The sequence below is a fragment of the Rhagoletis zephyria genome, unplaced genomic scaffold (genome assembly GCF_001687245.7).
Source record: "Rhagoletis zephyria isolate East Lansing unplaced genomic scaffold, Rhagoletis_zephyria_1.1 Rzeph_scaffold_00159, whole genome shotgun sequence".
Classification (NCBI taxonomy): domain Eukaryota; kingdom Metazoa; phylum Arthropoda; class Insecta; order Diptera; family Tephritidae; genus Rhagoletis; species Rhagoletis zephyria.
The window spans coordinates 110,845-128,075 of NW_016157243.1; the positions used below are offsets into that span (position 1 = coordinate 110,845).

The 17,231-nt window shown below is 34.1% G+C and overlaps 1 protein-coding gene across 11 annotated transcripts in view; it reads right to left on the reverse strand.

The window, feature by feature from the left end:
* The window catches only part of Mhc (myosin heavy chain), a 40,529-nt gene that overhangs the window by 11,283 nt on the left and 12,015 nt on the right, over positions 1 to 17,231 (reverse strand). For 3 of the 11 annotated variants that reach the window (XM_017605999.1, XM_017606032.1, XM_017606040.1), the window contains exons 8-12: positions 12,612 to 13,019; positions 10,210 to 10,380; positions 7,284 to 7,873; positions 3,589 to 3,706; positions 575 to 838 (exon numbers count right to left, since the gene is read on the reverse strand). In XM_017605999.1, the coding sequence (XP_017461488.1) occupies positions 575 to 838; positions 3,589 to 3,706; positions 7,284 to 7,873; positions 10,210 to 10,380; positions 12,612 to 13,019 (1,551 nt within the window). Of the gene's footprint in view, positions 1 to 574; positions 839 to 2,221; positions 2,340 to 3,588; positions 3,707 to 6,764; positions 6,883 to 7,283; positions 7,874 to 10,209; positions 10,381 to 11,031; positions 11,203 to 11,830; positions 12,002 to 12,611; positions 13,020 to 15,866; positions 15,971 to 17,231 lie in introns of all 11 variants that reach the window. The other 8 variants (XM_017606027.1, XM_017606054.1, XM_017606061.1 and 5 more) reach the window with 8 other exon arrangements.

The following is a 17,231-nucleotide window of genomic DNA, read 5'->3' on the forward strand; positions in this document are numbered from 1 at the left end:
GAATGCATTTGCGCTAATTATGTGAACACACTTGCCAACATTGTCAGAAATGTAAGCCAAAAGGCCAGGCGTTGGGCGATGTGCAGACAAAAAAAACCAAAAAAAAATGAAGGCGAAAAAGATTATGATTTCGTGTGTTTCTGTGTTTTTTTTTTTGCTGAAAAGGAAGTCGTCAAGTCAAGTGTGCGCGTTCAAGTTTTATTTTTAAATGCTGCTGGCGTGTTTTTATTGCTCGCTGCACTCATTGAATGCGGAACGCATGAGCAACTCTGCAATAGAAAGAGTGATGCATTCGAGCAGGTGCAGTGACAGCATCATGAAATTATTATTTTTTTTTCTTTTCGTTTGCATATTTTGAGCCTCTCAGAAAGGCAAATTTTTTAAAGGCATTTGAAGCAGCCTCAAACTATCTATGTACCTTTTCTTCCGCACTCGCTCACTCGCTCGTTGCACAAACACCAACAAAACACCTCGCTTGCCTGCCTTGGTGGCTGCTTAACCGTCAGCTACGCTGCGCTCTGAAAGGCAAAACAAGAAAAAAAACAAACTTCCATTTCGTTATACGTATACTCACAGCAATCTCATCCTCAACGCGGGAAACGTTGAGCAAAGGCTTGATCTTCTGCCACAATTTATACCATGGCCAGGTGCGGAGTTGCAAGTATTTGCGCAAGTTACGTTGCACAACTTTGAGGGCCAAACGTTGCTCTTGCAATTTCTTGAAGTTCCTACGGGCCAAGTAACCACGAGCCCAACCTTGCATCCAGGACATGATTTTGCCGAGACGTTCATCACGGAACTCTTCCATCTGACCCAGGACACCAGCGCGGAAGAACACCTATTGGTTTTTACAAATTTTGTTTGCGTTTGCGTTTTTTTTTTTTTAAGAAAGCGGAGGCGGAAGAAAAGTGTAGAAAAAATAATGGTTAATACAAAAAGCAACTTATTTGGCTGTGATATGCCACATACAGAGCGGGTGACTATACGAGTGAGCTGATTGCGAGTCAGCGATGGCTGGAGAAAGAACGTTATTTTTTATTTGAAGCAAACATGAAAAACAAACATTAAAAAAAAAACAAGAAACATTTGTGTTCGCGATTTTCGCTCTCAGCTCACTGCTAGTCTACTCTTTTTTAAAAAGCGTTTCAACATTAATTACGTTCATATGGTACAAAAGAGATATTCATGATTTTTGGAGTAATTAGGTGGAGGATGAAAGTAACAACGAACAAAACGCGGGAGTGAAATGTAAATAAAAAGGCGCGATTTAAAATAAAAGCGTGATTTTTAAAAGCGACAATCAAATGTGGAAAAGCGTAATAGAATATATACATAAGTGGAGATGAGTGAATACATATCTAGTTAGAAATTTGATATATACAATGTAAAAAAAAAAAATTATACATATATAAAATCGGTGCAAATGTTGTACTCGCGATCGATTGAGTTCGATCAGTTCGAAGTTTCCAAAGTTCATGAGCACAACCATTGATTTTATTTTATTGCAAATATTTCCATACAAACTGAACGCTCGATCATGAGTTCATGAGTGTTCAACGCTGATGGTGATTTTCAATTATGCTGAACGTGCGTACGGTACGATCGCTGAAGATGATCGTGAAATTTTCGGTTTCGACTATGTAAATATGTACATGAAAGTGTGATTAATGGTTAAACGGAGATGTTTAGTTGATTATCGTAAGTGTGCATGTGTGTGTGTGTGTAAGACTGATTAATTTTTTTTCAGCTAAATTTATAAAAAATAAAATTCATTCGAAATGCTTCAGAAAATAAATATCATTTCATACAAATTCTCTAATTGTTTGTAGCGCAATTCAAATGAATGGCATTTTTTAAAAACTGAACTACTATTTTTATGGTCAGTTTCGTTTAGATTATTACTGATAAGTTCCACATAGAGCTCAGTAGTGTTATTCAGCTTTGTATCACGATTTGTTTGTTAGGAAAAATGGAAAAAATATATCCACATATTTTTTTGTTTTTTTTAGAATTATGTATATAACCGGAATTAGAAGTTTTTTTTTAAAGAAATATTTTTACAAAAGTAGTTAGTGTTAAGTTGTTGTCAACAGACAGTTGTTTTGGCAATTTTGTACATTTGACAAGTGTCTCTTTTTTTTTGGAGAGTTGATTATGTTTTATTAATTTGTTGCTGTTTTAATTCCATTTTTAAACAATTTTATTTCTTGAAATGAGGTACCTTGGTGTTACCCAAGCGGAATTGATCGTCTGGCAAATCAATATGGTTAATAATGATTTCAGTGGCCTTCTTATCTTTATCAACGCCGACCAATTTTTTCGGGCACATAATCCGGTAGCTATACGAGGGTGGGTACATGGGTGCGGTATATGGGTGGATGTGTGCGTGTATGCGTGTGTGAACGTGCAAATTTGGTGTGCGGTCGATAAGTGTTGCAATGGTTGTTTCGTGCGTTGGTGGTGGTATTTTTTTTTTGGAAAAAATTTTGTGGTTTTTGTTGACACGGTTTTGTTGTGTGAGAAAATAAAGGTAATTTCAAGAAAAAATTTTAGATTTATTAATTGCCAAAAATTTACTTAAAATTAGTTTAAATGCTAGGGATATTAATGTTCGCAAAAAAAATTAAAATTAACTATTAAAAAATATTTGAAAAGGTAAATACAAAAAAATGTAGATATTTTTTTTTATAATTTCTCCCAAAGTGCCTAGTAAATAGGATCACTTACTTTTTGTGTGGAAATGGTAAATGGAAATAAATATATGTATGTATGTACTTATATATGTAAGGATCATGAGACGATCATCGAAATCTTTTCCACATGCTATATATTTATGTAAATATGTATGTAGATATGTGTGGAGTGGATACGCATGATTTTACCGCAAAATCACATGCTTGATTGTGGGCCATACTCGTAAACCTAATAGAATAATAAACAAAAGTAACAATGCTAATGAGAACTACGTAGTACGTACGAACATGCCAAATAACGTATTTGTATGTGTGGTGGTGGTGGATCGAGTGTGTGTTTTTTTTTTGAGGGGCATGCTGCTTCGTGTGGATGGGTGTGTAGCCTTTCAAAAGTGCTTCTTATGCGTGTACATAAATACATAGATATGTATGTATGTATGTATATATGTGTAACTCCTGCAGCCATACAAATTACTGACTGTACCGGAGTTCATATATTTTGTGGATTGTTGAAGGTTGGTGGTGTATTGTGGATTGTGGGTTGTGACTTGTGGAATGTAGGTTGTGGATCGTGGAATATGACTTATGGAAGGTAACATGTGGATTGTGAATTTTGGATTTTGTATGGGTGCCGTTGATATGGGGAAATTTTTAAACCTCTACATGTATGTATGTAGAAGGTCCAAGTGTGTATTCATGTATGTACGTGCATGTGTGGGTGCAATTGCTTTGGATGTGTACTGGAGATGTTGCAAAAACTACAACAATAATAAATGTGTGTGTGTGTGTATATATGTAATGTATACTTAAGCGGATTTTTTGTGGCATACACATGTTGGTTTTATTTATATTTTTTTTTTTTAATTTTCTACTGTGTAAAGAATTTGATGCGTGCCTTAGTGTTACCCAGACGGTACTGATCTTCATCCAATTCAGTGGATTCGATCAAAATCTTACTGGCTTTCTTGGGATCGTCAAGTCCTTTGATGCCTCTTGGGTTCAGGATTTGGTAGCTGTTGGTGTAGTGGATATTGGATATTGTTTTTTGTTTAATTGATTCGTGTTTAAAAAATATTTCGGGATAAAAATGTGATGTTTTAAATATGACTGAGTAGAAATGTATACAAAAAAAAAGTAGTTAATATATGTATAAAGAGTGTATAGTTTAGATCACAAACAAAAAAAGCTATACTATAGATTTAACTATCTACAAAAAAAGTAAAAAAAAAAAAATCAACAAAAAGTGCGGCTATCTGGATCTACAGGCTTCGGGAGTGCATTCAGCAAACAGGGTGTCCAAAAATGCATCGATGTAAATATTTGTGAATATTATAGACTGATGTGCGAGTGGTTTATGCAAATTATATACTCAGTGAGTAGGCGCAAATGATTCGTCACTTCTTCAATGATGAGTTGACTTAACATTCCAAAGGGCCATAAAAAATTTTATTCTTGCAATGAGTTGTATGCTTGTTCAAGGTTGGGTGTGTGTTTGTGTGGTTGCGAGCGATCAGCGCGCGCCCTACATGGGCGTGTTCCAACTCCACAACACACAACAACAAAGTAGGTTTTCGTTTTTTTCTTGTTTTTTTTTTTTTGATGTTTCATGAAGTGCATGCTTTCAGTTTTTGTGAAAAATTTTAAATATTTTGCATTCACAAACGAACCAGAGAGGAATGGAGAAACTTAATTAGAAACTTTTCTTGCAATCTGGGGTGTCGAACAGTTGAAAAAGTGAAAAATATTTTTTTTAGGTAATGTTTTCGGAATAATAAGAAAACCATGCCTTCGTGTGACCAAGTCGATATAGATCTGGATCAAGTGATGTGGACTCAATAAGAATTTTAGTACATTTTTTCGGGTCGTCCAAACCGCTAATGTCCTTTGGATTCAAAATTTGATAGCTGCGTGTGGGAAAATGTGTTAAGAATAATAATAAGAAATAATAGCTTAAAAGAGAGTTTCGAAAGTTTATAGATTTTGAGATTGTGTTGAGAAGTGTTTCGTGGCATAGTCGATTTCGCGAAATGTGGGAAGAGTGTATAAGAGTAAGTGAAGTGTTGAACCTTGAGTTCATATGATTATGTAGATTTTTGGGTGTGTTTCTTTCGTATACTGAGTGTTCTAAAAAGTGTTCAAAAAAATATTATATTTCAAGCACATTTCATGAAGTTTTTAAATTTCCATTCAATTTTGCAGCGCAGTTCATGCCAATTCAAAGCCAATTCAAAGAAAAAAAACAAAATAGCACTAAGAAAAACAGATCTCAGTCGCTCATATGCTTTATATGTGTGTAGGCATATGTCGGTATGCGCCATTGCTTGAGTCACAAATGCAGAGACTTTTAATCTCAAATTTTGTAAGCTAATGAAGCATTCTGAAGCTGAACTACTTGTTTTGGATTTTATATTTTTTATATAGAAAACTTCTTTCGTTTCGTGCCTTTGTGTGACCCAGACGATAGAGATCTTCATCCATTCCAGTGCTTTCGAGCAGAATTTTCGCAGCTTTTTTATCCTCACTCAAGTCTTTAATGCCACGGGGATCAAGGATCTGATACCTGCGATAGAAGTAATTATGTATGTGCTTGAAGTAGTTTGCTTGGATTTATTTATTTGATATGTTTGCTCGATATGTTCGTGTGATGTGTTGGTAAGTGTAAACGTGTGTTTACATCAAACCATAAACAATTTGTTTGGCTACTGTTACTGCTTAAGAGGGGTTTAAATTGTATATCTTTGTGTTTATCCATATGCTTAACATGCATCGAGACATAAATATCACTACATAGTAGTAGGTTACAAGACAAATACTTAACGCCATGTCAGGGGGCATCATAACCTATGCAAGAGCTGAAAACGTTCACAGTTTTGTTGTAATTTTGTTGTAATGGGTCATAACAGTAAGTACGTAAATTTATGTTGTATTATACTTCGTAGAGTTTTAGGGAAGACGTGTCTCAATAGTAAATAAAATATCAGTTATGTTTCAACAAAAAGTTTGAGAACCATAGGGGGGACGTGAGATATTATTTAGGTGTTCCAGATTGTTGATTAAATTGTTTCAAGAGGTACCGCATTCACGAAGTAGAAACACTGTGTGTTTTCAGAACACCAAACTTACAAATAAGGGGTAAGTGTGACGGAGCAAAAACTAAGGAATGAGTACAAAAAAAAAGTGATCCCGAAGGTTAAGGTCGTCATGCCAATCGACGAAGGCTACTAAGCCTGCATATGTAATTCAGAAGTGGAATAGATGGTGGGATCTAACAAAAGTAAGAATTTTGTTGTTTATGCAGCGAAATATTTTATATAAATACTACATTTGTATGCTGGGGTATTTTTCAAAAATGGGATTTCAAAATTTTGTTAAGGGTAGTTACTCAAACTACAAAAGTACTTAAAAATATATATATTTAATTAATGAATAAAAATATATGTATGTGATACTTTCAAGGACTATGATTTGCATACTACATATATAAGTTCCAAACCAATCGTAGAGGTTCAACAAAAATACAAAAGGATAGAATGATAAGAACAAATTGTGTCTAGGCAAAAAAAAAACTAAATAAATAAATATTTAAGTATTATAATGTGGGAAAAAAAAAACTACTTTTCAAGTGTAGATATACAAAATACAGGACGAATGCATTTTAATACTGTGAGAGGATCAAATATGTATATGTATGTAGTTTTACCAACTCCAACAAATGTGGGTGCGTTCCTTGGGTACAAATAAGTACGTAAGTACTAAATACAAGGCAATCAAACGCAATACGAGTTTGCTGCGTTACCAAATGAACGTGGTTAAAAATATACTAGGTAACTATTACTGGCGATGAAATACTGATGTACGAGTATGTTTCATTTTCGAAAGAGGACGTTAAACAAATACAAGTGCTGCTGTATAACGGTAGAGTACAGTGCAGTTTGGAGAGGGAAACGTAAGTAATTTTTGGTGGATTGAAGACTAAATACATGAAGAATTAGACAAAAAACAGAAACACTTTTTAAATAAATAAAGTAGGAAAACAATTGAAATCTATATAAATTTTAAACAGCTGCCTGCCTTAGTATGACCAATACGGTACATGTCGGGATCCAATCCAACCGCTTCCAAACACTTGGCTGCCGCATTCTTGGGTTGTTTCTCAGCGACCATGATGGCTGGGGCCAAGATCATGTAACTATTTTATTTTTGGGGGAAGGGAAATTTATTTTATATTTTTTGTTTGTTTTTATTTTTAGCGAAGAGGAATGTCAATTGGGAGTACGAAAATAAATAAATAATATTTATATATGCGTATCAGTTGCAATGTCCAAGATTATTTATAATTAATTTGTGTACTAAGTTATTTTACTACATTCTACTCTATGATAAGAATGTTTCCTACTATCAAATTTATACCTAAACTGACTCCAAAATTATATGTAATTTTTTTTTTCTAAAAGCTAACTGTTCGCCTAGTCTTCCGTATTTCTTACTTCACAGTTGTGTACTATAAGTATGTATGTATATGTATCCTAACTATATATAGACATATACATATATGTATTTTCTAAGTATAAATGTACTTTACACACTTACCGTTGCTTGAAATCAGGGTACACCATTCGGTTGGGGAAACCTTTACGACAAATACGGATACCTTCAAGTACACCGTTACATGTCAGCTGGTGCATAACCAAGTGAGCATCCACAAGACCAGGTTGTTTCATTTCATTGGGAATGATGCAACGTACGAAGTGAGGTTGTGTCGAACGCAGAGTGGTCATCAAGCTGTTCAATTGTTCCTTGTAGGCCGAAGAGACGGTAGCGAAACCACCACCCTTCTTACCACGACCACCCTTGGCTTGTTCACCGCCACCAGATTGACCTGGATGATCGGCGAAGATTTCGATCAGCAATTTGTTTTGCGATTTCTTGAATTGATCGACAACAGTGTCGTTCAATGGATCCTTGTTCTTCTCCAACCAACCGGTGATGTTATAGGCGACAACACCAGCATAATGGCCAATAGCAAAGTGAGCAGCCTGTTGGCCGGGCTTTGGTGGTTTGGGCTTCTGGAATGGTGGCGATTTGCCCAAGTGAGTGTTGACCAATTTTTCGGCGAATGTTTGATCGGTGGCCTTGGGGAACATAGACTCTTCTTCAAGGATGGACAAGATACCCATAGGCTGTTTTTTGTGATGAATTGGAGGTAGAAAAATATCGATTAGAAAATTGTCAATTTTTTTGGTATGAGTAGAGACATAAAACATTGCGTCATATAGATGCATTCGTACATAAAAAGTAAGCGTGCGAATTACCGACTATCGCTACAATATATATATATAAAAATAAACTACTAGCTTTAGAGCAATAAGTAAACATAAAATACTACACAGATGCGTACAACAAATTACAGCAAATTTAGCGCTTACCTTAGCATTAGAGTTTGGCATCAAAATAATACTTTTCTTTTGTTAAAATTTGCGAGCGATTCGACTAATAATTTCGCTGCTACTAAATATTATTAACTACGGTGAGCAAGTATTCATTACAAAAGAAAAAAACGGTACTTTTTCCCTTCGGAAATATAAAATTTATTATATTTTAAGACTTTCGTCAAAACATTCGCTACGGAAACATATTAAGATTTATGTAAGCGGGACCTATTTGAAAATACCTTCAAAATTTAGTTTTTTTTTTATAAATAAAATTAGTTGTCAAAAATATTTTTTCCAAAAAATTACAGTTTAAGCTTAAAAGGTCTGCATAGAAAGGTATTTTCAGAATTTAGAATTTCGGTGGAAGAACCTACTACTTTTTTTTGATGATGCACCCTAATGCGCATAAAAGAAAAATCTTTTCTTATAACAAAATTTTGCATTTTTATGTGTTTTTTTTTTTAATCTAACTACATACATACAAAAAAATGTGTGCAATTTGTAAGTGAATTAATAATTAAATAAGTGCTTGTTTTTGGCGGTTTGGCATATTTATTTGAACTGCGGCGTAAATCGGTTATTTTGGGCAACTCGTTGTACTATTTAGTAACTGGTTAGCTGAATTAAGGATGAATCAAATGGTCAGCGTAGTAATAACTTTCTCTGCTGTTTTTTTTTTTGTATTGCTGGTTAAACTTCTTTCTTGCAATGCGATCTAAATCCCATTTAAATTCTTAATTAAATTTGTGATACACGAGTTAGTTAACTTACATCGGCGGTTAACTATAGATTTTCAGTACAAAAATTTATAGTTAACTGCGCATTGTGAATTAACTTTCAAAAATTAAGTTGTTTCGTTTATTTTCTTAAAATTTTCCATTAATATTTTTTCAATATATTTCTGGCAGTTACTACACGAAAAAAATCGTTAACCATTTTATATAGCTAAAGCCATATTTGACGGGTTATTCACCTACGGTTAATTATGCGTAAGCTGGCGGTTGAACTTCAATCCTATTTTCGACAATTATGCCGGATTTCCTTTAGACATTAAACAACAAAAATTTCAATGACAAAGTTCGAGAGTTAAAAAATACTTGCATCACCACTGATATACAAATTGTTATCAAATTTGTTTCCGTATGACATCTCTTAAATGGCACACGCTTTTGATCATTTTAATGCCTAGTGGAAATCCGGCATTAGGAATTTTTTTTCTAACGATTAAAACATTACTTAATTTTTCAATCATTGCAATACAATGGCTAGCACTATATTAGTTTTCTAAAACACCCTTTATTTCGGATAGCGTTTTACTTTTTGTTAGTTGTTTATTTTATTTTTTTATTTATTTTTTGGTTAATAGTTAGGTGATCCCTTTGAACTTAAAAAACTGGAAAGTTGTTCATAGAAACTGTGACAGTTCAACTACAAGATTTTCGAGCTTGTCTCAGTTCAATGGGGATGCCCATTATTATTTTAGTATTCAACTTCCGAAAATAAAATAAAATATTAAAACGCATTGTTAGGAGTGTTAAGTGTTAATAAAGGCTTTATAGTAAAGGATTTATAGTATATAGTATAGAAAGGAGAGATCGAAAAAGCAACAAAGAGTGTGTATGTATTGTTATTATTTGTTTGTTTTTATATTTTTTGGCATTTTTCGCACGCGTTAAAGGTAGCAAAAATTTTCTACAAAATTAATTGCGACTACAACTTTGGCACGTGGAAAGTCATCTACTGGATCATTATTTTTTACGTAGTTAAAATCTGCATAGCACTGCGACAAAAGTTATTATTATTTTTCATTTTTTTTTATTACTAAATTGTTCAGTGCATTATTCGGTATAAAAATATTTTCGGCATGTCGAAGATTAGCAACTACTATTTAGAGTACTAAATATCTTTACGAGATTAGATTTTTTAAGCTGCTATTTTTTTGTACTAAATAATTATTCGCTATTTTTGCGCGAAGCCTTTTAGCATAGCTGTTATACCAATTTTTACAGCAAATTTTGCGCGCGCGCTAATGTTTTTCATCTCTTTGTTTTTCGTTTCGTTCTAATTTTGTGCTTTGCCAATACCTTCTCAATCAATTCAATGCACATCTGCAAATCCATGCCGAAATCGATGAAAGTCCATTCAATGCCTTCACGTTGGTATTCTTCTTGTTCCAAAACGAACATGTGATGGTTGAAGAATTGTTGCAATTTTTCGTTAGTGAAATTGATACACAATTGTTCGAAACCGTTGTACTGTTTGTGAGGAAAATGTAACACAAGACACAAGACATGAAAGTAATGGTTGAAAGGTTATAGAGGATAGATGGAGGTGGAGGTGGCGGGGGGTTAGTTACGTGGGGTACAGTAAAGTTGAGTTGAGTTGAGTTGAGGTGGGTAGGTTTGCGAGAGGTTTTTGTGTTTGCGGTCAGCGCAGGCAGATTACAAATTTGTTGTCGTCCAGGGTGGTGCACAGACACACACGCAAGTCAAATATAGAAAGCATAGCGTGCAATACACAAAACAAGCAATTGAATGTAATCAATACATGTGTCTGGGTGTTGGTGTTGGTTGCTTTTTCTTTTTTGGGGGTCCTTCGTGCAAACATACATTTTTATTTTTTTTTTTTTTTGGATGCAGTGTGCGTACCACTTGGTAAAGAGCACCAAGCAGCGCACGTTAAGTCGTTATTTACGTCAATAAACACACACACACATTACGCACAATACCTAAAAAACGCTTTCGCTTACTTGCATTCCCTAGCTATAACTTAAATTAGAGACAATTTTCATCTAAGATTTAGTTTTTACGACAATTTCCTACGCTCAAAATTTACTTCTGACCAATATCGAATGCCCTTTTTTTGTATCTATACCCTTCGCTCTGCGAACTGCGCGCGCAACCAACCTTTTCAATCATCTCAATACAGGCCAACAAGTCCATGCCGAAATCGATGAACGCCCAGTCAATGCCCTCTTTCTTGTATTCTTCTTGTTCCAAGACGAACATGTGATGGTTGAAGAACTGTTGCAGTTTCTCGTTGGTGAAGTTGATACACAATTGCTCGAAGCCATTGTACTAATGGTGGTGGTGCAAGTGGTGCAAGTGGTGCAGTGTTGGTAAAATATGGCAATTTTTACAATACAAAGATGTGGGGAATACATATGGATATAACAAATTACAACAAAATAATCACTACATAACCTTACATAATAAATAAATGATGAAGGGATGGGAGCGAAAGCTAATAATTCGCGGTAGTGGAAGTGTTCGGATGGAGGTTTTTTTGTGTGACAATAAATACGAAACCAACTGTGCTAGTGACATTAATGTACATACATACTATAAAATAGGGACGTATTCTTTTTTGCATTGGTGCTTTCTAAACGGGATTGTGCTGCTATTCCGGTGCTTTTGGTTCAAACTTGAACTGTACATATAACGCATACCAATACCTGTTATTTCGCGCAAGTCGATTGTTCTAGCGACATTTTTTTTTTTGTCGCAAGTCCCGCTGTACTATTTTTGTGCTTGTTTTAACAAAGAACACGAAAATTTCTATGCTAATTGTATAGCGTTTAGACAAAAAACAAAAACAAAAACAAAGTGACAAACAAGTCTTAATCCGTCACACATCTAAGTTACACAATTAGTTACTCAATACTTCATTATTATTATTTTTTTCTTCTTCTTTTGGAATAAGCACCTTTTCAATGAGATCGATACAAGCTAGCAAATCCATACCGAAATCAATAAAGTCCCAATTGATACCCTCTTTCTTGTATTCTTCTTGTTCCAAGACGAACATGTGATGGTTGAAGAATTGTTGCAATTTCTCATTGGTGAAGTTGATACACAATTGTTCGAAACCATTGTACTATATGATATGGGGCAATATATGGCATATTAGATGAGTTGCTTGCTATACTTCAAGGAAGTGTACGAAGCCAAAAAAATTTGGCGAGTGAGAGAGTGTATAGTGATCGGTGAGTGTGCGTTTTCAGTGCGTGCGTTCATGTGTGTGCTTGTGCGCTGCATTCGCTGCAGTCTAAGAATGTCTACGGATTTTCGTATTTAGTTGGTTTGTGTGGTGTCTTTGTTTTTGTGTGTATATATTTACTAGAAATCTACGATTTTATAATCTTTTCTATTCTCCATACCGTCTTTTTATGTATGTGTAAAGTTTCTTGATTGTATGTACTTTAGTACTCTTCGCGTCATGTCAGCGTTGGGAGAGACAAGTTAGTGTACATACACATACAACCAGACGACACAGTGCCTGCCACCAACCAAGAGTACACACACTCGCTGGCAGATGAGCTGCACCGTACTCGTGCGCAAGTAGGCATATGCGACTCATGAGCGCGTACAGAAATTTGCACGCCGTCACATGACTCGCATAAACTTCTCCCACACAAGTTGCGTCTCTGCGTTGTCGTTTTTATTTTTTTAGTTTTTGTCTTTGAAGTGGACCGCGTCATACTTACGTCGAAAATTTCAAAACCAGCAATATCCAGTACACCAATGAAGTGTTGACGCTTTTGCTTAGTATCCAGAGTTTCGTTACACTTCTTGACCAGCCATTTGAAGAGACGATCGAACACACCCTTGCAGAGAGCACCAATAGAGTTGGTGACCTGTTGCACGTTACGACCCTGGGTGACGAATTCGTTACCGACCTTAATGCGGGGCTTCAACAAGTTCTTGTACAATTCGGCGGTATCACAACCGAACAACTTGGCAACACGGCCACCCTCTTCCTCGCCATCTTGTTCAGCCTGCTCTTCGCGACCACGTTGCTTGAACTTCATGCCACCCATGTGCATGACAGCGGCGGTGATCTTGTAGACATCCTGCTTCTCTTGGAGGGTGAAACCCAAGATATCAAAGGCTTGCTATATTATTTATATATTTTTTTTTGAATATAGTGGGAGGGAGAAAGAATTGTAGACATTAGTTTTGATTTTGTATGGGCGTTGCATGTGGTAGTGGTTTTGAGTAGTTGAAATTTTAGTTTTAGTTTTTTTTTTTATATATTTTGGCAGTTTTTTAAGGTGTTTAGAAAGCATATTTCTATACAGTTCTCTGTGCATTTTTTGTACAGCAGTGAGTGTGTAAATTTGTGTTTACATACAGTTTCTTACAGTAGATACTGATTAACGGAACAAAATACATGCAAAAAAATTAACAACAACGTTCCAAAACTTATTTAGAAATATACATACATATGTGTGCAAATAAATATGTACATATTTAAAATTTCTATAGAAGCTAACGCAAAGTTATAAAAAGATACGTTAGAATGATTTATTTTTTTTTTAATTTTTGATAGATGGATTTAAAATTTAATGGTGTACTTTTGAATTTTCTCAAAACTATTTTTCGTTTTTAATTTCTTTGAAAGTTTTATGAATGTTAATGTTTATTAAAATTTTTTTTTTGCCATAAAAATATTTTTAGTTTGAAAAAATTGCAAATCCTTTTTTCACGTTTCTAGGAAAGCAAAATTTTTTAAAATGTAGTAAAATATTTCAAAATTTTCCTTTTTGTATAAGAAATTAAAAAATTTATCAAAAACAATCCGAATTTCTTCGAAAAATAGGATAATATTTCGATAGTTTTCTTTTTGTGATCACAAATATTTTTTTTTAACCGACTTTTTGTTTTGTTTTTTGCTTAAAAAGTACTTGGTGCAAACATATTTAAAAATTTTCTTTAGTGAACTTTTAGATTAAAAAAACTTTAAATTAATTAAATGTGTATAAAGTTCAGTACAAAATATGTTGAAGAAAAATTTTGAAAACACAAATAAAGATTTAGAATATTTTCTTTTTTTTATAAATCTAGAGAAATATTTCGAAAATATTCTTTCTGTGTAAAATATCAAAATTTTTTTTATAATTTTTTTGAATTATTAAAATCATTCCTTTTAATCATTGAAATTAAAAAAAAAATATTGATTTTATGACCGTGCTAAGCACTTAATCCTCTATCGAAAAATAAATTGTATTGAAATGCTTTAGAAGCAGGAAAATTGTATGGAAATGTCACTCCATAAAGCATTTCAGATAGTTTTTTTTCGAAAAAGAATTAAAATTTAAAAATGTAAATGTAGAAATGTAAGAAATGTATTCGATGGTTTTTATTATTTTTTAAGCATCGGTAAAAGGTCTAAAATTAATTATTATTTTTTTTTTCAATTCTCATGTTTATTCAAATGTACCAATTGCAAATATTTTTTATGCAAATTCAAAACAACATTTTTAATTTAAAGGCTGAAATATTAAATTTCTAAATATTTTTGTTTGCCTCGAAAACTTGTTTCACAAAAATACGCCATTTGCACCAGTATTCGATTTTCATAAAATAACTTTGCGTTGAATTTTTTGCTTATACATACATATGTATACAGTTTCAAATTTCCATGCAAGTTTATACAAAACGTACAAATATTTACATACGTAACTACTAAATAAGAAAGCTATTTCCTCAATTGATAAAATGGCGGAAAATACTTCGTGGATTGGTAAAAGCCACAAGGGTATAGACGTAAATTGATTCCGGAATTTTTGGAAAGCGTAGAATGTCGGGGGATACAACTATTTAACTAGTAACCATTTAATATAGGATATATGTATGTATATGTAAGTTGCGTGCAAAAAAATAAAATCTGTTTATAAAAAAAAATAATATATTTTGCTGCCTCACTAGCCGTTGTGACTAATGGCGATGCGGATATGTGATCTTTAACAGCTAAAAATTTCCGGTTATCATGCTGATCTTAACTATTTTATAAATAAAAAGTACTGAAAATTTCAAGTAAACAAATAAAAACGCATACGAGCGAGCTTCCTTACAAAAACTAGGCATACACAAACTAGAATAACATAAACTAGCACTCGATGCCAAATGCAACTAAACATTCTGTAGTACGCCACTACTATCGGTGCGAGAGAGAGCGAGAGAGTGTCCCGCTCTACTATAAGGGTCTACATACGGCGTGCAGCTACTTATCAATCAGTCAATCACGCACAGACAATGAAGAAGGGATGCAATTTATTTAATTTTTGTTGATTTCTTTTTTATGGAGTAGTTGGCAACACGCCGCAGAGAACACAAATGAGCTTTACTGTGATGCTGACAGGCGTGTTGGCACAACCACATGCCGCATAAATACTAAATATATATTCGACGAAAGTTTTCAAACATACTCTAACCTAAGATCAATCATAATTATTTTTCTTTTCTCAAACACGTAAGGGCTTCAAAGGCATTCCAAAAACAAAAAAAAAAACGTCATAGATGCAATCAAAAAGGTTTAAAGTACAGTAAAGTGTAACAGTCAAGGCACAAACGAGCGATCTAACGAAGAACTGTATATGTGTAGAAAGAGAGCAGATGTCAGGAATCTTCCCAGATGCAGATACGCATGTCACATATGTAAGTATTTTTGTAAAGTTGTAACAAAGTTGGAGGTGTCAGTGTGGGTGCAGGTGTGGTGGAGTGGAAGTGTTGGTCTGATGGGGGCGGTAATTCACCACAATTATATGTATGTATGTAAAACATAAGTATCGGTGGCATGCGTATACAAGTGTTTGTTGCATGATTGCATGGTACGTTGGAGCTGGTGGTGGTGGTGGTGGTTTTGGTGGTGGTGTTGCTTGCCTACATAGAGCCATCAACTACTCTATTTGGCTTGCTCTATGTAGTCTCTTTTTTTCGATTGTATGTTGAAAACTTACATCTGCCAGCTGGAATTCCTCACCGTCATCCATGTTGGGTACAGTGACTTTACCCTGCGACACGTTATAGTAATCGTAAATGTTATCGGACAAGAGGCACATATCTGCACAGTAGTCGAGAGAAGAAATTTTTTCGATTTTGTTTTTCGATTATTCAAAATGTACTACATGACAATAAAACGTATTGCATTACAGTGGGTGGAGGTACATAGTATATAGAGAGAAAGAGAGAGATTACAGATCTGATGAATTGTGAGTGGATAGGGTGTAGTGTTGGAATTTTGTGTATAGAGTTCCCTTTAGGAGATGTAAATAGCAAATAAGAGATTGGAAGTGATGAGATACCAGAGTGAGTGTTTTGTGTTTGTGGAAATTATTTAGGGTCATTTGCTCAAAGCCTGATTGATAATAATCTCCGGATAAACGTCGTCATCGATGTTACCCACAGCATGCCATATGCATGGGGTCGAAGACGTCGAAAACGATGTTAAGCGGAGATTAGTGTCAACCAGGCTTTGAGCAAACGGCCCTTAATGGAGAAACGGGGTTACGGTGGTAGCTTGTTGTTGTTGAATGGCATGGCGCGAAATGGCGTGGCGTGAATAATTTATTATCACTTCATTTTGTTACTCTTTTAACTATTTTTCTCAGTGTACGCTTGCCATATTCATAAAAAAAAGTTATTTAAAAAGCTTTAAGAACAGGAATGTTTTATGGAAATGTCATTTCTTAAAGCATTTTAAACAATTTTCTTTTTTCTTTTTGCTTTAAAATAAGACTTCATGTAATTTGTGTGTGTGTGTAAGGCAAGCTATGTTAAATTTGATAAGTTGGCATATTACGCTGGTATATCGGTGGTTACTTGGAGTAGGCGGTAAATCAAGGAAAAGGCTTTTGTTGTGCCGGCATCAAAACCACTGTACCAAGAATTTGAATTCAACCATTTAATGGACGTTGTGAAATATTTTGAATTCTATTAAAAATTATACATTTTTACCCTATTTGACCATTGCTTTTAAAACTACAGTGTTTACTTCACAAAAAAAAAATATATATTAAATACATATATACAAATATTTATATAAGGAGATTTGTATTTGGATAATGAGGTAAATGCATTTCAAAAGGGTCAAATACTACTTAGAGTACTAAGAGTAGTAGTAGAACTACATATTATTACTACTGGGAAGGAGGGTAACTAGATATTTCTACAGGAGATAGAAATTCCGGAATAACGTTCGAAAATTAAATTTATTTACAAAGTAATCCAAATAGAAAATACCAGTAACATAAATACTTTAGGTATGCCAGTGATGTGAGATCCGTGTAGGTACAAAAATATATGTAACTATAAAATATTTTTGG